General features: G+C 50.7%; 2 protein-coding genes across 5 annotated transcripts; one reads left to right on the top strand and one right to left on the bottom strand.

The window, feature by feature from the left end:
• Positions 25-14,325, top strand: TEAD2 (TEA domain transcription factor 2). 2 transcript variants are annotated; one of them, XM_018062766.1, is made up of 13 exons: positions 46-103; positions 1,754-1,991; positions 2,377-2,441; positions 2,917-2,979; positions 4,096-4,107; positions 4,337-4,444; positions 4,544-4,602; positions 7,014-7,078; positions 8,125-8,273; positions 10,802-10,975; positions 12,026-12,187; positions 12,854-13,006; positions 13,517-14,325. In XM_018062766.1, the coding sequence occupies exons 2-13, from the start codon at positions 1,760-1,762 to the stop codon at positions 13,628-13,630; spliced, it is 1,356 nt and encodes a 451-aa protein (XP_017918255.1). In that variant the 5' UTR covers positions 46-103; positions 1,754-1,759; the 3' UTR covers positions 13,631-14,325. The 2 variants fall into 2 exon arrangements, with proteins under 2 accessions (XP_017918256.1, XP_017918255.1); XM_018062767.1 differs by lacking the exon at positions 4,096-4,107 and having other exon boundaries at positions 25-103.
• CD37 (CD37 molecule) lies at positions 14,322-19,423 on the bottom strand. Of its 3 annotated transcripts, XM_018062768.1 has the most exons (9): positions 19,225-19,423; positions 19,049-19,121; positions 17,906-18,030; positions 17,704-17,778; positions 17,089-17,193; positions 16,168-16,404; positions 15,744-15,827; positions 15,352-15,472; positions 14,322-14,716 (listed from the first exon to the last, which is right to left on the bottom strand). In XM_018062768.1, the coding sequence occupies exons 1-9, from the start codon at positions 19,291-19,293 to the stop codon at positions 14,325-14,327; spliced, it is 1,281 nt and encodes a 426-aa protein (XP_017918257.1). In that variant the 5' UTR covers positions 19,294-19,423; the 3' UTR covers positions 14,322-14,324. The 3 variants fall into 3 exon arrangements, with proteins under 3 accessions (XP_017918257.1, XP_005692765.2, XP_017918258.1); XM_005692708.3 differs by lacking the exon at positions 15,352-15,472; XM_018062769.1 differs by having other exon boundaries at positions 14,546-15,472.

The following is a 25,123-nucleotide window of genomic DNA, read 5'->3' as shown; positions in this document are numbered from 1 at the left end:
CGCCCCCCCTCCGGTCCCTCCCACTTTTCCCAAACAAAGCTCCCGGGCAACTTTCTCCCTCGCAGCCCCGCCCGCCCGCGGCTCCCCAGCCCCAGGCCGGGAGGTAGGTAGGAAGGCGCCGGCGGGAGTCGGGGATCGTGCTTTGGGGTGTGTGAGTTCGAGTGGGAAGTTACACCTTACGAGTTGAGGTGTTCGTGGGACGGTCTCTGAATTGCTTGCCGCCTTTCTTAGGCCGGGGGGCAGGAATTTGCGCTCTTGACCGAGTCTAAGTGTGGAGTTGCAACTTTCACCAGAGTTGGAGTGTCTGTTGATGTGTCTGAGTTTGGGAGTGTGCGCCTGGGAGTAAGGGCTGGGGACGCTGGGGGGTGTGAGTGTCTGTGGAGGTGTCGGTTTCAAGTGAGAAAGGGCCCCATGCTTGTTTCTGACCGAATTGGTTTGTGCGTGTCATTTATGGACGCCTGATCCTCCTCATGGAGAAAGGAGGCCTCCTGGGTGGCCGAAAGGGGGCTCCGGGACTTTCTGGATCTTCATCTTGTCTCTCTGGAGGTTTGGGACCTGGGGCGGGAAATTAGGGGGAACCTTTCTGACTCGGCTCCTCCGTCCCTTTGTCTGGCCACATGGGGGAGAGCTGGGCTGGGATTTTGGCCTACGGGGGTCCTGAATGCCGCAGCGCCACTGGGCTCGGCCTGGGGTCTTTGTCTGTCTGGACCGGGGCTCCGGGGTCCGAGGGAGGAGGGGGATGGGAGTCCGGACTCTGGGGTCCTGGGAAAGCCGTGGAAGACGTGGAGCCGCCAGGGAGGCGGGATCTGACTGTATTGGAAAAAGTTTCCCCCTGTTCCCGGCCTCCGGAAAGTCACTGGGAACTTGAGTTGGATCAGAGCCCACGGCACGGGAAGGGGGGGAGGGGGGAAGGGGGAGGGGAGGGAAGGGGCGGGGTTGGGGGCCAGAGGGGAGGCGCCCTCGCTGGCCAGTCCCTCCCCTGATAGGGGTTGTGGGAAACTGGGGGAGGGGACGCCTGGGCCCTTTGTTCTGGCTCTGCTGATGGCAGGGCGCCCCTGCCCCCCAGTCTGTGGTTCTGTGGGTCTTTCCTGGTCTTGGCTTGAGTTTCTGCCCTGAGTCTCTGTCCTTCTCTCTCTAGGTCTCTGTCCCCCTGTCTCTGGATCTCTGGTCCCCCTCCCTCTGGGTCTCTGTTCCCCGACAGTTAGGTCCGTGTTTCCTCTCTCTGAATCTCTGTCCTCTCTGAGTCTCTATGTCTGGATCTGCCCTCAGCCTTCCTAGGGCCGGTGCCCCTCCTTTCCTAGCAGCTGCTGCTCACACCCTGGCACCTGTTCTTGGCATGGGACTGAGAAGATCTCACCCACATCCCCCTTCCCTGCAGCTAGGCTCTGACGCCTATCTTCTTTAAACCAGTAATCCACAGCCACAAAGTTTCAGCCCTCCTGGACCCTAGGCATTGTACTGGGGTCTTCAAGACTTCATCACAATCCAGGCTCCACTGAGAACACAGAGGAGAACCCTCTCACCCTAAACTTCCCCAGAAATCCAGCCCCTTTTTCTCCAAGACCCAGGAATCCAGGCTCCCAGTCTCTTGCTTCCCTCAGATCGAGGAGTTCAGCTTCTAGCCCCCTCCTCCCCCAGATCCAGGGGTCCAGGTGCCCCCAGCCTCTCCCCTCAGACCCAGTGATCTGGACCTCTGTTCTGAGGTCTCTCTGGGTGGATCCGGGGAACCTTGCTGAACTCTGTGTTCCTCCAGGCCCAGATGGGGGAACCCCGGGCTGGGGCCCCTCTGGACGATGGCAGCGGCTGGACAGGAAGTGAGGAAGGAAGCGAGGAGGGCACCGGCGGCAGTGAGGGGGCGGGGGGCGACGGGGGCCCAGACGCAGAAGGTGTCTGGAGTCCAGACATCGAGCAGAGCTTCCAGGAGGCACTGGCCATCTACCCGCCCTGTGGCCGGCGGAAAATCATCCTGTCTGATGAAGGCAAGATGTATGGTGAGTCCAGCCCTCGGTTTTGCCTTAGCCCCTACTGGTTAATAAAAATATTAAGGAACATTGGCGGAAGCTCTAATCACTGTTCACCTAAAAGCACATTGTGTGCTCATGATAACTCAGGTAGGAGTTAGCATCACCGTTTGCACAGATGAGGAACCCAAAGCCCAGCAAGGCTAAGTGATTTGCCTGAGGCCACACAGAGCCAGTGTGTGGAAGAACTGAGATCTGAACCCAGGCTGCCTGGCTCCAAAGCCTGGAGTCATAACTCCTCTCCTGTGTAGCCTGCGGCTTGCTGAGGAAATGTTGCGTCTCTCTCCTTTCCTGGTGTCTTCTCTGTTGGGAAGTTCTGCTGAAGGTCTAACTCTCTTCCACCTTGACTTTTCAGGTCGGAATGAACTGATTGCCCGCTACATCAAGCTGAGAACGGGAAAGACCCGAACTCGCAAACAGGTTTCAGGACTGTCTGGTGGGCTTCTGTCTGGGGTGGGCTTGTTTTATTAGGCTCTCATCCTACTGGCAGATGCAGGTTAGAGGAGAGGCTTGTTCATGTGCTTTTTGTCTCTCCTCTTGGCACCTTGGTTAGTGTGCACTAACTATGCCTATTTTGGTATAGTTCTCTTAGCAGTTGCATGGGAACCAGAGGGTAAGACCGAACAGAGGGCCAAAGAGAACAAGGTGTGAGAGGGAAATAAGACCTGGATTTACTGGATCTGGGGATGATTAGTAATGTTCGTGAGAAGAGAAAGGTCTTTATGGACACAACTGTTCCGAAGTGCTGAGATGACGGACCCATTCTGTATATTTGTCATCTTTCATATTCACCAGCTTTGTGGAGGCACCTGGAGGCGGGGAGGGAGGGAAGGGGTAGGGGATGCAAGGCGTGAGTGGCTGTGGCCTGACTCTGCTTCTTTGTCCCTCCCTTCAGGTCTCTAGTCACATCCAGGTTTTGGCCCGAAGGAAATCGAGGGAAATCCAGTCCAAGCTCAAGGTAGAGGTCAAGGAACTGTGATAAACACCTTGAGAAGGAAGCAGGCACTCTGAGAGAGGAGGACAGGCAAGAGAGAGGGGGACAGAGACCCAGAGAGAGAGAGGGCAGTAGATACCCAGAGAAAGAGGGAGAACCAGGGTGTGGGGGCAGAGACCTGGAGAGGGGGACAGAGTCACCCAGAGAGGCATACAGAGCAGGAGAGCAGAGACCCAAGGTGGGGGGTTTGTGGCCCAGCCAGAGGGTGAACGGAGACCCTGGGTAGAAAAATGTCATAGAGAGAGGGGGACTGAGATTTAGCTTAGGACAGGCCAGAAGGATGGGGCGTTGGGCTTCTCCTCTGACTGCTCCTGTCTTCTTTCCCCTCCCCTCCCTCTTCTCTCCCTGGGATCCTCATTGCTCTTTTCCCTCTTGTGCTGTGAAGATCTCCTCTTCGTCTCCTGGTTCATCTTCCCGTGTGGCCCGCCTGCACTTTCTCTGCCCAGAAGTCTTCATTTCCTTTTGGAGATGTTCATATCCCTTTCTTTCTTTTTTTTTTTTTTTTTTGCATCCTCTGGATTTCCTGTTCCCTCTTGGCCTGAGATCCTCATTTTTCTTCTCATCCGAGTTGAGGTCTTTTCTTGCTCTTCCCTAGGACTTGGGGACCACCGCTACCTGGTCTTTTTGTACCCAGAAGGTCCCCTTCCCTTTACTAAGTCTGAAAACCTTCACTTCCAGTTTTTGGTCCTTTCTGGAGCTTGCTGTTCCTCCTCTGCCCTGTCTGGGCTGGTAAACCTTCAGCATCTCTTCCCTCCGGGTCTAATAGTCTCATTTCCTGTGGTCTGCGTATTCAGAAACCTCCACTTCCGGCTCTTTCTGAAACCTAGAAACCCCCATTGCTGTCTTATATTCTGGATGGGGGAGCCCCTTTCCCCCTCTGGGCTTGGCCTTCTCTATTTCTTGTTCCATATTCATCCCTTGCTCCCCCTTCCTCCCTTTGCTCAGCTCAGGGTGGCTGGGCTGTAGGGGCTGGGAGGGCAGGAAGGTGTGTGTGGTGGGGGTGGGAGGAGTCCAGGCCTCATTTGCTAAGTTATGTTTTCTTTTCTTCTTTGGCACCCCCAACCCCCTGCCCATGGGCAGGCCCTGAATGTGGTAAGTCCCCCTGCCCATCCTCCCACTCGCTTCCTTACCCAGACAGACATTCCTGAGGAGGCCAGGAGGGGCAGGGGGCTGTAGTGAGAGGGACCTGAACCCGCCCCAACGCTTTGTCTTAACTCCCCAGCTCTGCATCTCCCCAGGTTTGCCCTGCCTTATCCTTGTCCCACCCTTCCTGTATCCACTGGGACTCCCCATTAACATGGACCTCCAACCTCTCCTCCAGGACCAGGTTTCCAAGGACAAGGCTTTCCAGACAATGGCCACCATGTCCTCTGCCCAGCTCATCTCAGCACCTTCCCTGCAGGCCAAACTGGGTCCCGCCGGTCCTCAGGTGGCCTGGGTGGGAATTGTGGGGTTCAGGGCTGGAGGGATGGGGTTACAGTTGCAACAGGAAATTGATTGACGCCACCCTTCTTTGTCTTTTCTTCAGACCCCGGAGCTTTTCCAGTTTTGGTCGGGGAGTTCTGGGCCCCCATGGAATGTTCCTGAGTAAGTTCTTATTCCAGCTCAGCACCTGCTCCCCATCCCCCTACAACCCCCTCCCTCCTCCCTGCCCAGACCTTTCTCGCTCCACCTTCCAGCTCCTAACTCTGTGAACGTAGGCTCTGGAGTCAGGCTGCCTGGATTTGGATCCCAGGGAGGCGGTTGGGGCAGTGGTCTGGAGAAGAGGAGCTGGTCTGAGTGGGGACAGAGAGACAGGAGGAGGAGAAATGAGGCTGGGGTCTGCTGGGGTAAGAAGGAGGGAGGCGGCAAGGACAGTGTTTGGGATCTGGCTGGTGACTGGGGTAGGTGGGACCATCCAGAGATGTGCAGCTTGGGGGAGGAGTGGGTTTGGGGCAGAAATGAGCTCAGTGTGGGATTTGATGAATGTGAGAGTCTTGTAGGATGCCCATGGGGATAGTGGCCTCCCAGAGAGATTGTCTGAGTCCCAGAGGCTCATGGGAAAGGCCGTTGTAGATCCAAAGTGTAGGGAACTTCTGCAGGTTCAGAAGAATGAGTGGGAGCCCCAGAGGCTCATAGGAAGGCTCATTCTCATCCCATAAAGGTGATTCTTGGGCCTGAGGGTAGAGCAGGGATCCTTATCTTCTTTCAGGGTCAGAAGGAAGGAAATGGGCCCCTTTTCATCTCGGAGAGCCCTGAGGGTGATAAGATATGCTTCTAGTCCTGTTGTTTGTTGTTCAGTTGCTTAGTCTTGTCCAACACTTTGCAACCCTATGGACTGCAGCACGCCAGGCTTCCCTGTCCTTGAGTCTAGAAGACTAGAAATGGGCCACAGAGGCTCATGGAGTCTTCAGCCCAGAGAGGTGGGAGTGGATCCAGGCTAGGTGGGCATTGGTGGAGCAGTGTGGCCTCAGGATGGTGAGGCAGGAGCATGGTGAGTGTTACCAGAGAAAGACAAGCTGTGGGATCCAGGCTGGGAGAGAAGAAAGTTCATTGGGAGCTATTGCTGTATGTGGGCACAGAAAATTGTCTGAACAAGTCTCTGGGGGCCAGAGGAACCACAGGTTTGCAGGGGAGGAGGTTGGGCTGGAAGGAGAGTGGTTCAGCACGCATTGCACTGGGTACTGGGATCCCATCTTTATGGAGTTGATAGTCAAATGTGGGACAGTGAATGTTAATTAAATCATCACCTATGTAAATACAAAATTGAAGTGTGATCCATATGCCAGTTTTCTTCTCTCAGTATTATGTTTTTCAGAGTGTCTATTAAAAAAAATTTTTTTTAATTGAAGTATAGTTGATTTTCAATGTTAGTCTTGGGTATATAGCAAAGTTATCAGTTATACATATATATACATTCTTTTGCATATTCTTTGCCATTATGGTCTATCAGAGGATATTGAAAATAGTTCCCTATGCTATGTGGTAGGACCTTGTTGTCTATCCATCCTATATATAATAGTTTGTATCTGCTAATCTGTTCCCTGGGTCTGTGACTGCTTCTGTTTTGTAGATAAGTTCATTTGAGTCATATTTTAGATTCCACATGTAAGTGCTATAATATAGTATTTGTCTTTCTCTGTCTGACTTACTTCACGTAGTCTGATCATCTCTAGGTCTATCCGTGTGGCTGCAAATGGCATTATTTCATTCTTTCTTATGACTGAGTAGTATTCCACTGTATATATGTACCACATTTTCTTCACCCGTGCATCTGTTGATGGACACACAGGTTGCTTCCATGTTTGGCTATTGTGAGTTGGACAGCACTGTTTCAGATTCTATTGTACTGCTCCCTTACCCTGAACTTTGGCCTTATGTCCCGCTGGTCTTTTTCTCCCCACCTTCCTGAGCCTTCAGCCTCCTCTTTCTCCAAGTTTCCTACGTTTTGTTTTCTTCCCACCTCTTGAGACCCCATTTGTGTTCTCTTTCTGCCATTTTGTGAGAGGTACCAGAATATCCTCGAGACCAGGGATCCCCAAGTTCCAGGATCTAATGCCTAATGATCTGAGGTGGAGTTGATGTAGGCAGGAGCAGAAATAAAGCACACGATAAATGTAATGTACTTGAATCATCCAGAAACTGTTCCCCTCCCTCCCACCTCTGGTCTGGAGAAAAACTGTCTTCCATGAAACCGGCCCCTGGAGCCAGAAAAGTTGGGGGCCCCTTAAGATCACAGGCTTTGTGGTTGGGGCTGATCTGGGTTTGAACCCAGGTTCCGCCATACCAGCTGTGTGACTTTGGGCCGGTCAGTTGACCCCTGTTTGTCTCAGTTTCCTCCTATACAAAATGAGAAGAGCAATCATCACACCTACCTTGATAGGCTGTGAGTCTTCAAGGAAGTGGTGCCCATAACGTGCTTGCACAGGGTCTGGCTTGCCATGGCGCCTCAGTGATTGTTAGCTGGTATGATTGGTATCTTTCCTTCTTGCTGACCCCCAGCTTCCTTTCTCCCTCAGTGTGAAGCCGTTCTCGCAGACACCATTCTCCTTGTCACTCACTCCTCCATCTACTGACCTCCCAGGTAAGAGCCTTTTCTCCACCCTTTCTTGTTTTCCCCTCTCTTCTCAGCTCCAGCTGCCTTTCTTTCTACCTTCCATGAATTAGGGGATACTGTCTTATTGAGATCTAGCTCTGAGGCAGGGCCTGTGGGAGTGTGGAAAGATGTCCCAGAATTTGTAGTGGTTGAGATCCTCGCTTCTGTAGCCAGATCTACTGGGTTTATGTTTGATCACTTGTTAACCTGAAGGATATCAGGGACACTGATACATTAATCGAGATTCTTTCAGCTGCAAGTGATAAAAATCCAAATCAAGCTAGATGACCCAAAAAAGAAAAAAAACAAAAAGGAGAGATTCTATTGGTTCAGATAACTGACATTTCAGGAGTTAGGGCTTCAGGCATGGCTGGATACAGGAGCTCAAATGGTAGCAACAGGAGTTGCTTGGTTCTGCTTTCCTCTATGGCGGCTTCATTCTCTGGCAGGCTCTGTCCACCTGGTAGCAAAGATGATTTCCAGAAGTCCATGCTGGGTGGTCCTAAGAATTCACATTGGTGAAAGAACTCTCAGGTTTCACAGATTCATCAAGTGGGAATGCTTTTGGCTCCAAGTTACAGAATATCCAAATTAATAGTGCCTTAAATAGTAAAGGCTTTATGATTCCACGTAACAAAAAGTCTGGAGGTGGACTGCTCCTATGCTGGTTCAGCAGCTCAGCAGTACCAGGGCTGGCATCTCTCTAGTGGCCTCTGTCTTATCCCAAGATGGCTATTGTGACTCCAGGTATCATATCCCAAGGAGGACTTGGCCAGAACCAAACGGTCTCTCCTCCCAAAGTTCTATCTTTTTCATTCAAGAAGAAACTCCTTCCCAGAAGGCCCCCAGCAGATTTTCCATAACGTCTCATTGGTTAGGACTGTGTCACATGGCCCCCTCTAGCTGCAAGGGAGGCTGGGAAAGTGAGTATTTAGCTTTTTCAGCTTCTAAGAGGAGGCAGGCAAGAGAGAACAGTGCTTGACAGAGTCCATCAACATTAGCAATTTTTACTGTTTGTTCTTCTCTCTCTCTAGGGTACGAGCCCCCCCAAGCCCTCTCACCTCCCGCTTTGCCCCCACCTGCCCCATCACCCCCAGCCTGGCAGGCTCGGGCTCTGGGCACTGCTCGGTTGCAGCTGGTAGAGTTCTCGGCCTTTGTGGAACCACCGGATGCAACTGACTCTGTGAGTACAATTTTGGCATAGTCATGGGAGGGTTTTGGAATGAAGAGGGTTCTAGCAAGGGCAAGCATAAAGCAGTGATTCTCCAATTTTACCATGTATCAGAATAACACGGAGAGCTTGTTGAAACATCGTTTGCTAGGTCCACTCCTAAAATTTCTGATTCAGTTGATCTGGTGTAGGATGTGAGAATTTGCATTTCTAACAAGCTACCAGGTGATGTTGGTGCTGCTGGTCCAGGGACCACACTTTGAGAACTACTAAAATAAAGGAACTAGAAGGTCATGGGGTCATGGGTTGGGAAAGCCAGAGAAATCCCTCAGGACATCACTCATTCATTAAGTAAACATTTTTGAATGCCAACTGTGCACTAGGCTTTGTGGTGGATACTGGGAACCTGTGGAAGAAAATCTGTTTCTAGGTGTGAGCTTTCCTGGCTTAGGATAGAGACAGGTGGCAATAACAGCCCAAGTGGACTGACTCTTAGAAGTAATAACTCCCAACCTGTAGGGGTTGAACATCATAGAAGTTTCTCACTCATTAACATTTCAATATGGCTGGTCGTTAGGAGCCTTCCACAGAATGATTTGGGAAATCCAGGCTTCTTTCATTTTGTGGCTCTGCCATTTTCTAGGACTCAAGAAGATGCTGCTGGATGCTCTGCATCTGGCTGGCAGATGGTGGAAGGCAAAGAGTCAAGAACTATGCAAGTCTTATGAATCTGGGTTGGATGTGGCAACTATCACGTCTACTCACATCCCATTGGGCAGAACTTAGTCACACGGTCACATCTAACTGCAAAGGAGCCTAGGAAGTGTAGTTTAGTGGTGGGAAAAGGAAATGGGGTTTGTAAACACAGCAGTATCTGCCATAGTGATCTAAACACCAGTTTCTGTATATCGTGGTCCTGGTAAAACCCAAGTCAGATCAGGTTAAAACCCTCCCGTCTCACTTGGAGCAAAAGCTAGCGTCCTTCAGTTGCCTCCAAGGCTCTGGGTGGTCTGACCCTCATTCCTGTTCTGATCTTACCTCCTTTCCTCTCACCTTTGTTTACTCTGGTCTGGCCATACTGACCTCCACGCCCGTTCGGAAACATGCCATACCCGCTCCTGGTTCAGAGCCTTTACACCTGAATGTGCTTTTCCCAGATATCCCCATTCTCTCCTTCCACCCATTCATTGCTTTGCTTGATTATCTTCTCAGATGGGCTTTCCCAAGCCACTTTATGGAAATGCCAGCTACCATCACTCTTCCCCTCATCCCTGTGCTTTAGTTTTTCATAGCATACATCACTCTCTGAAGGTTCTATCATCTATGGAAAGATGTAAAAATTTTCCTGTTTCTGCCAGTAGCTCCCTGAGGTCAGAGACTTTGCCTTGTAGCCCTGGGACCCAGAATAGTGCCTGCAGTTTTGATAGATGTCAAGTATGTGCTGGGATAGCTCATGTGTTTCTGAGTGTACAGAGGAATCATATCTGGGGAGTGAGTGAAGACATCCCTGAGATGACAACATTTGAGTTGAGTTTTGAGGGTTACATAGGATTTTGCCATGTCAGGAACTGGATGCTTCAGACACAGAGAGAGAAACAGCATGAAGTTTTCAGGAAAACAAATAATCGAATATGGTGGGAGCTGGTTCTGGAGAAGCTGACACTGCCAAGCTGAGTGAGGGATCCAGGCTTTTGTCTAGAGGGTTATGGGGAACCATGGGAAAGGGAGGGTAGAGAGATGCCATCTGATTGCGATCCAAGGAGGCTTCCAGGAAAAGGCAGATTTGGATGGATTTGAGCCTGGGAAGATCAGAGGGGGGTTAGTTCTGGAAAAGAAGAAGGGGAATATTTTCAGGGTATGAACAGAAGTGATAAGAATAGAAACAGAGGGACTTCCCTGGTGGTCCACTAGTTGAGAGTCCACGCTCCCAAAGCAGGGGGCCCGAGTTCAATCCCTGGTCAGGGAACTAGACCCCACATGCCACAGCTAAAAATCCCACATGCCACAGCAAAGATTGAGGATCCCACATATGGCAACTAAGACCTGGTGCAGCCAAAAAAAAAAAAAAGGAACAGATAGGAAGTTCTGATGTGGGCTGTGTGGATTCCCATCCATCCATCGATGAAAACTTTTTAAATATAGGGTCAGGTTGAGGGGCGGTGGGCTTTGTCCTGGGAGGCACTGGGGAGCCATGGGAGGATTATGAGCAGGGTTGGTCAGCTCTGGAGCCATGTGAGCGATGAACTGGAGAGGAGAGATTGGAGGCTGGGAGGCCAAGGAGAAGGCTGGAGTGAGGGTGGGAGAGGAAAGGGCTGTGGGGACAGGGCAGAGAACTGGGCACTAAGGACAGGGCTTGGGGACTGAGGGACCAGGGGAGTAAAAGGGCAGCAGGGAGTGGGGACGGTGCCTGAGAGCTGGGCCCAGTGGAACAGTTAGCAGGAGCTGTGGCAGATGGTGATGGGGTGAGGGATGGGCTTGGGCAGTGAGGACTGGGGGTCCAGCCCGCCTCCCACTCCTTACCCCTGGCCGTCCCTCCTCAGTACCAGAGGCACCTGTTTGTACACATCAGCCAGCACTGCCCCAGCCCTGGAGCGCCCCCCCTCGAGAGTGTGGACGTCCGGCAGATCTACGACAAATTCCCCGAGAAAAAGGGTGGTCTGCGGGAGCTGTATGATCGCGGGCCCCCCCATGCCTTCTTTCTGGTCAAATTCTGGGTGAGTTCCCCCACCGCAAACAAAAGGGCTCATAAATCACGTGGCCTCCCGGCTCAGGCCACTGGCTCTAAGGGAGACAGTCTCAGGACCTGCCCAGGTCAGCCTGAGCCTTACCAGTTCTCATGGCTCCCAGTGTCAGCTCCCTTAGCAGCAAGGAACAGGAAGGAGTTTTGCCCACAGGGCGGGATGGATGGGACCAGTGCAGGTGTGGGGACCTACATCCTCCGCAGACTCCACTAGACTTTGCCACACCCAGTCGTGCGACTGATATGGCCCTGGGGATTGGCTTGTGGCATTTCAGATTTCCCTGTGTCCCACCTGACCACACCAAGCCTCGTTGCTGATGAATGGCCCTATCCCCTTAGCAAATGAATCCTGGAGTGTTTGGTTTCTAAAGAGAGGATGAGGCTTTGCTGGGTTCCACCAGGCCCTGTTGCTAAGAATGTTTGGCCTTTGGACTTCCCTGGCAGTCCGGTGGTTGAGACTCCATGCTTCCGCTGCAAGGGGTGAGGGTTCGAACCCTGGGCTGTTTGTCCACCTGGCCACTGGGATTATGACGGGATCTGACCTCTGAGAGTTGGCTGAAAGGGCCTGGGAGAGTTTTCCAGAGAGGCGTCGGGCTTCCCCAGACCTCACCAGGCCCTGCTGCTAGGGAGTAGGCGCTTGTCTTAGCAACCAGGGTCATGAAGGGCCTTGAGGGAGAGCCTCTGGTTGCTAGGGAATAACTACCTCCTTATTAACCAGGCTCTTGGCAGGGGCTGAGCTCCTGAGCTGGAGATTTCAGGAGAAAAACTTGAATTCCGGGCCTCTTTGATGGGGAAGTTACTGGGGAGAGAGGGTCAGGGACATTGAGGGACCCAACTGCTGGAAGGAAGGGTGGGGTTTTTTTCCAGAAACTGGAGAGGTGGGGACTTTGTTAAAGAAGAGAGATGGGTGCTTGCAAAGCAATAGGCGCCACCAGGCTGTGGAGCAGAGTTCCTACTTGAGAAGAGTTCCCACTGTTTATAAGGGCCATCCCTTCCAACTTGCCTATACCTCCCCATCCCCCAGGCGGACTTGAACTGGGGCCCGAGTGGTGAGGAGGTGGGGGCAGGCGGCAGCAGCGGTGGCTTCTATGGAGTGAGCAGCCAGTATGAGAGCCTGGAACACATGACCCTCACCTGTTCCTCCAAGGTCTGCTCCTTCGGCAAGCAGGTGGTGGAGAAGGTGGAGGTGAGGCTGGAGGGGTGGCGCTCTGGGTGGGTAGGCACCCAGCCACCTGCTACTCGGGAGGGCGCAGACTAAATGGACCAGGAGCTACAACAGCTCTGGGCCTTTGGGGGTCTGCATGGTGGGGTGGGGGTACCCTAGCCTCTTTCACACATGGACTTAGAGCTAATATGGAGTTCCAAAGTTATCTATAGGGGTCACTTTGAGGGTTTGAGGTTACTGTGTGGTACAGAGATTTACTGTCACTAAGATTCAAAAAGTTCTTGTGGATATGGAAGAATCCTCAGGGCAAGGCAGTTAGGGGTCACACTTAGAGGTTGCTGAGGTCTTGAGGGGTTTCAAGTACAGAGGTCATACAGGCTTTGGAGAGCTCATGAAGGGATCTCTGGAGGGTTTGAGGGTATCTGAGGACCTGGAGATCACATGAGTTCAGAGGTCTTTGAGGGTTCAGAGGACAGCTCTGAGAGGCTGGCTCAGTAATCCTGAACTGGGTACCTGAGGGTTTAAGCTTTCATCTTTGGTCACTGCGGATGGGGCGATGGAGAGAAGATGGCAGTGGGGAGTGGGTGTGGCATCTGAGAAGTCGCACAGAGTGGGTTTGGACTCTGGGGGTGAACCCCTGTGTCTCTGAGTCACTGTCCTCCCTACTTTCCCAACCCCCTGGTTCAGACGGAGCGTGCCCAGCTGGAGGACGGAAGGTTCGTGTACCGCCTGCTGCGCTCACCCATGTGCGAGTACCTGGTGAATTTTCTGCACAAATTGCGGCAGCTGCCGGAGCGTTATATGATGAACAGCGTCCTGGAGAACTTCACCATCCTGCAGGTGATTCTCTGGTTCCCTGCCTGAGCAGGGCCCCTGATGTGGAGGGGAGTGCCCACGACTGACCCTCAGCCTGTGAAACTGACACGGGGGCACCTCACTCTTGACCCTTCGCTTAGGGGACACCTTTACCCAGGAAACTGATATGGTGGGGGTTCCACAGCATTCTCATAAGAGGAAAGCTGACCTGAAGGACGCCCTACAGTGGATCTTCAGCTTAGGGGACCCCCCTTCACAGGGAACCTAACCTTAGCCCATGGAACATGTTATGTATGGTAGGACGCCCTTTAACTCTGGGAGTGTGATGACCCTGTAACATGATAGACCATCTGATGTGAGGCCCTTCCCTGCAGACCCTCAGACCTAGAGCCTGGCATGTGGGGCATCCCGTCGACCTGGGGGAACATGATATGGTGGGGACCCCTTATCCCATGACATCTCGGCTGGGGGGTCCACAGTGTTCCCTGCCCTCTGTTCCAAGCATAAACCCCTTTCTCCTGGCCTCCTTGACAGGTGGTGACAAACAGAGACACCCAGGAATTGTTGCTCTGCACCGCCTACGTCTTTGAAGTCTCCACCAGTGAGCGGGGGGCCCAGCACCACATTTATCGTCTGGTCAGGGACTGAAGGGGGACCCCAAAAGTAGCTCACCCTCCAGAATACCCTCTCCTCCCAGGCAGGACCTCCAGCTTTCCCCATGCTTCTTACGTGGGGAGGGGACTGCTCCCTGTTAGGACTGTAAAAGCTGGGTGGTGAGTGGAATGGGCTGGGACTGAGAGGGAAGGATGGATCCTGATCTTGGAACCTCACAGGGGTGTCTGAAAGGACAGATCACCCCAGAGCATTAGGCACTGAGGACAGGAGTGAGACAACCCCTGGGATAGCACTGGTTTCTGTCTCTGACAGGTGCCTTCCCTTTTCTTTGTTCTGGATGTTTTGGAGGGCCCCAGTGACACATGGGCTCGTCCCTCCCTGTTTTTCCACATCGCCCTCTTCTCAATCTCCCTCTTCTTACCACCTCCATCCCGGGAACCCTGATATCGAATATTGAAGGTTAACCTTTTCTGTGCAGGGGCAGAGTCAGGTGGGCCCTGGAAATATATTATTATTTTTTTTAATATAACGAGATATTTATAAGTGGGTGTTAGGGTCGTGACTTTTTCTCAGCTGGGCAAGCAGTGGGGTGAGGCTTTTTAATCTCATGCCCTCTTCTAAATGTGCCGTGGGGCTAGACTGTGTTGCCTCCCTCTCCTCTCCCCCGCCCCCCGCGCCCCGCCCCCAAATGTGTTGGTTTGTGTTTTGACAGAGGATAAAGCTATTTTTACCAAAACGTAGGGGATTTATTTGGGGCTTGGGCTAAAAATAAATCTAGTGGGAGGTGGTAGGCTGACAGCTGAGGCAAGGAAATGAGGTATCTTTTGGGGCAGGAAGCTGGTGGCCGGAAACCCCACGTCCCACAGGTGGGTGGGGGGGCAGGTGACAGCAGCGGGAAAGGCAGACACCTGGGCCCTCGAGGGGAATGAGGGCTCAGTGGCTGGGGCCAACTGGGGATTGAACAAATATTTACAGGCGACAGGGAACTAAATACCCTGGACACTTGAGGGGGTCGGGGTGGGGCTTGGGGAAGAGCGGGGCCTAGCGGTACCGAGCGAGCCGATCGTAGACGTGGTCCAGGTTTCTGCACAGGAATATGGAGAGCGTCATGAAGCTGAGCTACAGAGAAAGGAGACGTGGTCAGAGGTCGAGAGGGTGCCAGGAGAGTCGAGGGGTCCCTAGGGAAAAAAATCTAGGGGGTGGGGCCAGAGGCAGAAAACGAGGACCCGCGAGTTGGGCGGGGCTTCACCTTGGGACGTGTGGAGAAGGGAGTAGGTAGGAGATGGGTCTGATGGTGAAAGACTCAGGGACGGCAGTTTGGAGAATGTGGTGGCATTAGTGTAAAAGGGCTAGGGGTAATTGGGTGGGGACACCAAAGATATAGGCAGGCTGGGGAGGGGTGGGAATAGAGTTTGAAGCAAGAAGGGCGAATAGGGTGGGGTAGGCGGAGCCCAGCTTCGTCTAGCATAGGGTCTAGAGTCTGAGAAGGAGTGTGATCTGGAGAAAGCCCAGGGTCCTTTATTCTGGAGGCTCATCTATCTCCTCCTCCGTCTCTGCCTCTAATTCCATCTCGGCCTCCATCTCTGCGCCTGCACTCCCGGTCTCAAGTTGTTCCTCGTCTTGATCCCAAAGCGACCAGGGCCCCAGCACCTTGGGCAGCTTGCCCAGCGGGGCCTTGTCCCCCCAGTTGGGGCAGGCGTCCGCCATGCCCCAGCCACCCCACAGACTGCCGCTACGCCCGCTGCTGCGCCCACCGTTGCCGTCGGTGCTCGGGCCTGGCCCGGAGCTCGAATTGTAGGCACCCGGCACCTGCGGCTGGGGTTCGCGGTGCAACAGGCTGCGCGGTAATAGCAGGCTCAGCCCGGCTACACTCACCTGCGGGGAAAGGGGGAGATTGCGGCCAATAGCAAGGTATATCCGCAGATATCAAGGAGGACCAATGGGAGCCTCGTGAGGAAGGGCGGGAACGCCTGCTCCTCCGTGCAACCAATCAGGGCTCACAGAGGCTAGGCCAGGTGGAGTCCCAGAAAGGCCTGGTTTGGCTGTATTTCTATCAATGCATGCGCCTTTCCCAGAGACTGGTTGGACGTGCAATTTGGGGCAGGGCCATCTAGGCCAATCGCGAGTGGGGGCGGGACCAGATCACCTCGAGTAGACCCACGCCGAGACAAATGCCCACTATGGAGATGAGGTTGTTGGTCAACCAGTTGGAGAGATTCTGTTCGCAGCCCTGGGGATACAGGGATAGGTTATAGGTAGGTTCCTTTTGGGATTCTCAAGCCCGGGGCCCACTGTCCTCAGTCCAGCCTTAACCCCTCTTTCAGGTACCACCCCATTCCCTAGTTATCAGTGGTCTCTAGTTTCTGGGCTTCAGTCCGTCCAAGCCGAAGACCCCATCCCCAGGTATCAGCATTCCAGATCCTACCCTTTCGCCTGGGCCTTTTCTTTAGGCCCCGCCCTTCTAAAAGATCCCGCCCCTTGTAGGGGTTCTGCCCCTGTTGTAGCACAGCCCTTTCCCGTAGCCCCACCCTGTCAGACCCCTCTGGTCCTGCGCTCCACATCCTCCGCACCTGTTGGTAGATGTAGCTATTCGCGGGGACCGAGCAAACTTCTGCATTGTGTCGGGGCCGCGCCAGTGATCCGAGCCGGCTGAACTGGGGGAAGGAGATCTTATCGAAGATTGTGGAGTCGTTGGTCGCCGATGAGTTATAGCAGGAGCAGGGCACGCGGTCCCCTTCGGACTCGTTGCTTCTCATGCTGGGGATATGGAACCAGTCCTGAGGAGACTCCCAGCCACAGCAGCGCAGCTGAGAGAAGAGTCAGAGGAACAGGGTACAGCAGAAGTTAACACAACATTGTAAAGCAACTACAACAACAACAGAAAATCAGAGGAACAAGGACTAGAGAGATGCAAGATGCTTTGGGGGATGAGGGGACTAGGTGATGGGTGTGACTGGGTACTGGGTCATATTGGGGAGTAGAGGGCTAACAGAACTGTGGGCTGGGGTGGGGTCACAGCAGGGCCAAGGGACAGTAGGGGTACATGAGGTTGGGAGAGAGGAGTCACGGGGGCGGGGGTCTTGGGCCTGGGGAAAGAGCCGCAGAACCGTGCTTTGGAGGATTGGGTAGGCAGCACAAACCAGCTGTAAGTAGGGGGAAAATGGATGGGAGAGTGGGGCCCGTGTGAGTGACCAGGGAAAGGAATCTCACTTGGGCCTGGTCCCTTGGGAACCAGAGTCACTACTAGGCAGGGAGTGGGGTCAGGCTAGGGCCTTGGGACTGAGGGCGGAGTCACTGCAGGGGTTGGGAGCTGGGAGACTGGGCCAAGTCGCCATGGGCTGGAGGTGGCTTGGGTGGGTAGGGTTAGGTTAGGGTCCTAGAGCTAGGGGCTCGGATCCCGTCGGGGCCAAGTCTCCTCCAGGCAGAGGGCGGAGCCAAGTCAGAATCCCAGAGCTAGAGGGAAGGATCCTGGTGGGCGGGGCCTCACGCACCTGGAACTGCACGTAGTCCCAGCTCTCCTCCGCTGCCGTCTCCTCCAGGTGAGCGCGGTAGGTTTGGATGGTCTTCTGTACAACGTCCTTCACTTTCCTCTTCAGCTGACAGGCCGAGAGTGAGGCTGAATCCCCCACCTACTTCCCCACTGCCCTCTGCTCCAACCCACTCCAGCCACTCCGTAGCCGTTCCAGCCTCTGGTAGTCTCTGAGCATCTTCGTGGCAGCCTCGGTGTTTCACTGAATGGCTAGCTATGTCTCTATCCCTCCAAACCGCTCTCTGCCTGTTTCTACCGTTTGTCTGTGTCTCCACTGTCTCCCGCGATCTCATTAAGTTTCTGTCTCTTTCTTGGAGCTGTTTCTCCAAGTGTTTTCTTTCCTCACTTCTGTTTCCCTTTGGATCTCTGTCTTCCTTTGTGTTGGTGAGTCTTTCTCTGACCCTCTCTGTCTCTAGATCCTTCTCTGTGTCTCTCTACCAGTCTCTGACTTTGTCTTCTCTATCTCTCTTATTTATCTTGGTCTGTGTTAGCCTCTGTCTGCCTTTGCTTCTGTCTTTTTCCACTCTCCCCCTCCCCACCCACTAGCTCAGGTGAGGAGAGGAGAAGGTGAGCTCACCTGGACTCTCTGAGTGGAGATGAGGATTCCTAGGGTGATCTGTGTGGCAAACAGGAGCAGCAGTGTCCCAAAATACTGGAGCAGGGAGGAAGACAGAGTGGGCAGGTCAGGCTGAACTCTCCAGGAAGAAGGGGCTGCCGGGGCTCTATTTAAGGACAAGATGTGAATGATCCTAGAGGTGGAAGGGTGGAGGGGAACTCACCAGGCCCAGGAGGCAGCGGAACTCCTTCAGGGCCCCCACACAACCCAGGAGGGCAAGGCCCATGGTGAGGACTCCTGAGACGGCAAGGACCTTGGACCAGATCTGCAAGGGCATGAAGGACAAGCCTGGGGGAGATGAGAGGCAGTGACATTGGGCTCCATGTGCACAGCTCCAGACAGCCCTATTCCCCACCCACACCTCTCCCAGATGGGGAACAGTAACCTGGGGGAGGGGGCCTCTTCCTGGGCTCCCGGCATCTTTTTCTCTTGAGTCTCTGTCCCTGTCCTACACTGAATCTCTGCCTCCTGGAATTCTTCCCACCTCTCTCTGGTCTCTGGCCCTCTCTGTCTTTAGGTCTGTGTTCCCTTCTTTCTGGATCTCTGTCCCTCTTTCTTCCTGGTCTCTGTCTTTCCCTCTTGTTCTCAGTCTCTCCTCCTTCAGCCCCTCCTCACCCTCGGTAGTTTCAGCCTCATCACTTGTTCTGCAGCATTGGATCAGCCACCTAAACCTCCTGAGACCTAGGGAATAATGATATCTATTTCCTAGAGTTGTTTTGAGGAACACATGGGAGACATGTGTTCAGTCCGTTCCTCTATACCAGTCCTCTAGGCCTCCTCATATTTAATAAATCTTATAAACATTTATTAAACATGAGTTATTGGGATTTTGACTACTACCCCAGTGTTATTTTCCTGCAATGATTATTAGTGTTAATCTGCTTTTCTATTTCCTTGCTGTGTGACATCCAGTGACTTCCCCTCTCTGAACCTCAAGAGAGGGAAGACTTATGGGAGAATCTGATAAGCATCTCTGCCCAAGATCTGACACCTACTTGTCACCTAAGATGTGACACTTAGCTGTCTGGCACCTAAGTGCCTGAGAAATGGCCACTATTATTGTTATTGGTACGCACAACTCATTTGCCAGAGGAAGAAGCTGAGGCTCAGAAGTTGTGGCCATAGCAAGGAGTGGAGCAGAGCCTAAGATCAGACAAGAAAGCTGGGCACCGTGGGCCTCCCTGGGGTGAGGGAGACCCCAGGAGTCCCCTAGGAGTGGAGCCCTGTTCATATCTGCTCCAGGAAGACCGCTCCAACCCCCCCAACAACGTCCCCACCCAGCCCCGGACTGCCTCAGCCCCCTTACCCACGAAGGACACGAAGCTGGTTTTGTCGATGAGTATCCAGATGCCGAAGCAGAAGATAAGACTGCCTAGGACCTGGGGAGAGGAGAGTATGGCTAGTGGGCGACACAGGGAAATGAAATGGGGTGGCTACGGCAAGGGGCTGGGGCCTGGGCTCCAGAGCCAAGAGGCAACTTACGAAGAAGAAGAGGTTGAAGACGAAGAGGAGGTACTTGACAAGGCTGAGGCAGCCATCGTGGGCTGACATCTTCTCCTAGAGGGGTGAGACACCGGTGGGAGGGACAGGACAGAAGGGGTGGTGGCAGTAGGGAGAACAGGCAGAGAGACCTTGAGAGAGAGAGGGGGAGAGGCCGAGACAGAAGAGAAAGGAAGAACTCAGAGAAAGAGGAAGTGCTGGGGCTGGAGCCCCACCCCCCGCCTCTCTACATGCAGGGTGACTTTCTTCTGGGTCTTCATCCCCATCTCCCCTTGCCTGCCCCACTGGGACGCACACCCCAGTACCTGAGGGGCCTTGAAATTGATGGGCACCAAGGACACGCCAGGCAGTTCCTCCCAGATCTCCATGGCTCAGGCTGGGGGACCCATAGGGCATCCTGATGTACTTGCAGCCCACCTACTCTGGGCGCCAGGACCCCAGGCTGGCCCTGGACAGCAGCCGACCTCACAGACACTCTGACCTCACTGCCTGCAAAGCTCTGCCATCTCTGCCCTCCCCCCCCACCCCCCACCACTTCCTGGCTTTTGCAGTCTCTGGGTCTCTGTTCTTTTCTCTGTGGATCTGATTCACTCTCTATACCTCTAGATCTCTGTCCCCTTCCCCACCAGGTCTGCATCCTCTTCCTCTCTGGTTTCTGGCCCCTTATCTGCGAGCCTGCCCTCCTTCCTCTGTTTATCTACCCCACCCCCACCTTCCTATCATTTCCCGCTCTCGGAATCTGTGTCCAGTTCTTAGCCACAAAGTAGACCAAGGTGCTCCCATGTGCTGGGGCAGGGGCTGGGCACCTGGGGGAAGTGAAAGTGCTGCAGGCCCCAAGTGGGAAGATCCCCAGTGCAAAGGGGTGATTTGGCAGTACCAAAACACCCAGAGCGGAAGCTGAGCCTAGGGCAGTACTTCCTGCTTTGGCAACGAGGCCCCGAGAAGGGGAGGCCCCACAGGAGTCAAGACTGAGCCCAGGACCTTGGCCGTTAGATCCAGGTTTGCAGTACCTGATCATCTTTAGGCCTGAGCTCCACAGCCAGCAGCCTCTGAAATCTCCCCTGACATCCTGCAGGCTTCTCACTTGTCAAGTCCCAAATCCCCATCGATGTTTATTTAACATTATGGATGTTCCTACCATTTCAACATCTACCCAGGAAAACCAGACCTCCTTAGAGAGCCAGTTCCCTCTCTCTCTTCTGAGCAATCTCATTCACTCTTTTTTTTTTTTTGCTCTGAATGTAATTTATTTTCTTATTAATGTCATCAAAAATCAATTCATATTAGTAATATTCTGATTTTTAACTCTAGGCTTTCTTTTTTTTAACCCCGATTTTATTGAGGAATAACTGACAAGTATGATTATGTATATTTAAAGTATACAGGAAAATTTTATATATGTGTATTAGGAAATGGCAACCCACTCCAGTACTCTTGCCTGGAGAATCCCATGGAGGGAGGAGCCTGGTGGGCTGCAGTCCATGGGGTCGCAAAGAGTCGGACACGACTGAGCGACTTCACTTTCTTTCACTTTTCATATATATACATATATATAGTGGAATGATTACCATGCTCAAGATAATTAACATGTTCTTCATCTCACATAGTAAACAGTTTGTGTGTGTGTGTGTAGAACACTTAAATGTACTCTCAGCAACTTTCCAGCACACAATAGTGTATTATTAACTATGTTACCATACTGTACATTTAGATCCTCAGATCAGAACTTACTCCTCTTATAACTGAACATTTATACCCTTAGACCTATGTCTCCCCATTTTCCTTACTCTCCAACCCATCCTACCATTCTATAATCTGTTTCTATGAAATTGGACTTAAAATTTTTTTTTAAAGATTCTACATACAAATGATACCAGTATTTAACTTTCCATCTGTGGCTAATTTCATCTAGCATAATGTCCCCCTCAAGTTCATCCACATTGTCCCAAGTGGCAGGACTGTCTTCTTTTTTATGGCTGAATAATATTCCATTGTAATACATATATTAGAAATATATATATCACATTTTCTTGATCCATTCATCTGTTGAAGGACATTTAGATTGCTTCCATATCTTGGCTATTGTGAATAATGCTGCAATGAACATGAGTGAAAAGATATCCCTTCAAGAAACTGATTTCATTTCCTTTAAATATGTACCCAGAGTGGGATTGCTGGAGCATATGGTGCTTCTATTTTTAACTTTTTGAGGAATCTCCATATTGTTTGCCATAGTGGCTTCACCAATTTATCTTCACACGAAAGTATACAATGATTCCTTTTTATCTGTATCCTTGCAAACACTTGATATCTCTCTTTGAAAACAGCTATCCTAACTCTTACGAGGTGGTATTGCATGGTTTTGATAGTTTTGATTTACATCTCCCTCATGAATAGTGGGGCTTCCGAGGTGGCACTAGTGGTACAGAATCTGCCTGCCAATGTAAGACATAACAGATGCAGGTTCAATCTCTGGGTGAGGAAGATCCCCTGGAGAAGGAAATGGCACCCCCCTCCAGTATTTTTGCCTGGGAAAACCCATGGACAGAGGAGTCTGGTGGACTACAGTCCATGGGGTTGCAAAGAGTTGGACACGACTGAGCAACTGAGCAAACACACACGCACACACACACATGATTAGTGGTTGAGCACCTTTTCATGCCTCTGTTGGCCACTTGTATGTTTTCTTCAGAAAAAAATTGTCTATTCAGATCCTTCCCCCATTTTTTCAAATTGAGTTATTGGCTTTTTTTGCTGTTGAGTTATATGAATTATTTATGTAATTTGAATGTTGTTAGCCCTTTATCAGATATATGGTTTGCAAATATTTGATCCCAATATATCAATATTGAATATTTGAATATTTCAATATATCATTTCATATCAATTTTTGAATACTTCAATATATCATTTCCTTTTTTAAAAAAATTGTATTTATTTATTTTTGGCTGGGCTGGGTTTTTGTTACCACGCCACCTTTTCTCTAGTTGCGGTATGCAGACTTCTCATTGTAGTGGATTTTCTTGTTGCAGAGCTCAGGCCGTAGGGCACTTGGGCTTCAGTAGTTGCAGCTCCCGGGCTCTAGCGCCCAAGCTCAATAGTTGTGGTGCATGGACTTAGTTACTCTGCATGTGGGACCTTCCCAGGGATGGAACCCGTGTCTCCTGCATTGGCAGGTGGATTCTTTTCCACCGAGCCACCAGGGAAGCCCTTGATTGTTTCCTCTGGTTTGCAAAAGATCTTTGGTTTGATGTTCTCTCACTTGTTTATTTTCGCTTTTGTTTCCTGTGCTTTTGGTGTCTTATCCAATAAACTACTGCCAAGACCAATTTGGTGAAACTCAAGGAGCTGTTTTCCTATGCTTTCTTCTAGTTTTATAGTTTCAGGTTTTACATTTAAGTCTAATCCTTTTAGACTTTTGTGAGTAGTGTATGACAGTGGTTCAGTTTCATTCTTTTGCATCTGGATACGTAGTTTTCCCATTTATTGAAGAGACTGTTCTTTTCCTATCATGTGTTCTTGGCACCCTTATAAAAATTAGTTGACTGTATATGCATGAGTAAATTTATGGGCTCTCTATTATGTTTCACTGGTTTATGTCCTAGTTTTTATGCCAGTACTATATTGCTTTGATCACTATAACTTTGCTCCAGGCAAGAACACTGGAGTGGGTTGCCATTTCCTTCTCCAATGCAGGAAAGTGAAAAGTGAAAGTCAAGTCACTCAGTCGTGTCCGACTTTAGCGACCCTATGGACTGCAGCCCACCAGGCTCCTCTGCCCATGGGATTTTCCAGGCAAGAGTACTGGAGTGGGGTGCCATTACCTTCTCCGTTGTATATATTACAAAGTTTGAAATCAGGAAGTACAATATCTCCCATTGTGTTCTTTCTTGAGATTGCTTTGGCTATTCAGGGTCTTTTGTAGTTCCATACAAATTTTAAGATAGTTTTTTTTCTATTTCTGTGAAAAATGCAATGAGAATTTTGATAGGGATTACACTGAATCTGTAGATTATTTGGGGCACTATGGGGATTTTCACAATATTGATTCTTTCAGTCCAAGAACATGGGATATCTTTGCATTTTTTTGTGTCTTATTCAGTTTCTTTCCTCAGTGTCTTATAGATTTCAATTTACAGGTCTCTCAGTGTTTTATTGTTTTTGACACAATTACAAATGGAATTGCTTTCATAATTTTTTTAAAGATAGTTTGTTGTTAGCGTATAGAAATGCAGTTGACTTTTGTGTGTTGATTTTTATCCTGTAACTTTATTGAATTCAGTTGTTAGTTTTAACAGGGTTTTTTTTTTTTTTGTGGGGTTTTAGGGTTTTCTACAATAGATCATGTCTGCAAACAGATAATTTTCTTCTTTTTTGATTTGGATAAGTTTTATTTCTTTTTCTTGCCTAATTGTTGGCGGCTAAGACTTCCAGTACTATGTTGAATAGAAATGGTGAGAGCAGGCATTTTTGTGTTGTTCCTGATCTTAGAGAAAAGGTTTTTAAGCTTTCGCCATTGAGTATGATGTTAGCTGAGGGTTTGTCATATAGGGTCTTCATTATGTTGAGGTACATTCCATCTATACCTAATTTATTGGAAATTTTTATCATGAAAGGATGTTGAGTTTTCTCAAGAGCTTTTTCTAATGAAATGATCATACGCTTTTTTATCCTTCATTCTGTTAGTGTGGTATCACATGGTTGACTCTATCCTGTGAATCATCAAAATTTCCCTCCCTACCAACGCTTTCCTATTAGCACACAATCATGCTATTATTTCTTCCATCTAAAAAGTCATTCATTGACCACACATCCTTCTATACCTCTGTCCCATTTCTTCCTCTTCTTGATAACAAAATCCATTAAAAATATGGCTATGCTCACTGCTACTTCTTCTCTTCCAAGTCTCTCAATATGACTTTCATTCTGACTTGTACACCAAAACCACTTTGGTCAAAGTCACCAATGATATCCATGTGGTCAATTCTTGGTCCCCATCTTACTTGACTTCTCTATATCACTGGTTGTGGTCCCCACACAGGTAGCATCAGCCTCAGCTGGGCATTTGTTAATATTCTCAGTCCTCATCCCAGACCTATTGTTTGTGGGTTGAACGTGGTCCCCCAAATATATGTCTTTGTCCAAACCACTGGAACCTGTGAATGTGACCCTACTCATTTTTTTAACCCTATTTGGAAAAGTGGTCTTTGAAGATGTAGTTAAGGATTTCAAAATGAGATCATCCTGGATAATCTGAGTGGGCCCTAAATCTAATGACAAATGTTCTTAAAAGAGACACTCAAAGCAAAGGCACTCCTAGAGGAGAAGAAGACAGAGGCAGAGATTGGAGTTATGCAGATATAAACCAAGGAATGCCTGGAAACTATCCTTAGCCACACACATCCTATTGTCTGCCTAGAAGCCATAGGGATCCTCCTGTTAAAACATGAGTCACTTCTTGACTCAGAACCCTCTAATAGTTTCTTATCTCACTCAGGAAAAAAAACCCAACTTCCTACCATGACCTCCAAGGGCCTCCATAAAATACTCGGACCCTTATCACTTCTCTTATCTCACCTAATACCCATCTTCCCCTCAATCACTGGGATCCAGTTATATTGGCTTACTTGCTGTTTCAAGAACCTGTCAAGTATACTTCTGCCTCCAGACCTTTGTCATTGCTGTTCCCTCTGCCTGGAATGCTCTTCCTCATGTTGTTCCTAGTTGCTTTCCTCATCTCCTTCAAGTCTCTGCCAAATATCACTTCCTCAGAGAGGTCTTACTTGACTACTGTCTACAGTTCTCTGTCTTGTCGCCTCATAACACTCCGTTTTGCTTTCTTAACAGCACTCCCATGCTCAGAAATTCTTATTTGTTTATG

The sequence above is a fragment of the Capra hircus genome, chromosome 18 (assembly GCF_001704415.2).
Source record: "Capra hircus breed San Clemente chromosome 18, ASM170441v1, whole genome shotgun sequence".
Classification (NCBI taxonomy): Eukaryota; Metazoa; Chordata; class Mammalia; order Artiodactyla; family Bovidae; genus Capra; species Capra hircus.
This window is presented reverse-complemented; position numbering and strand designations above follow the sequence as displayed.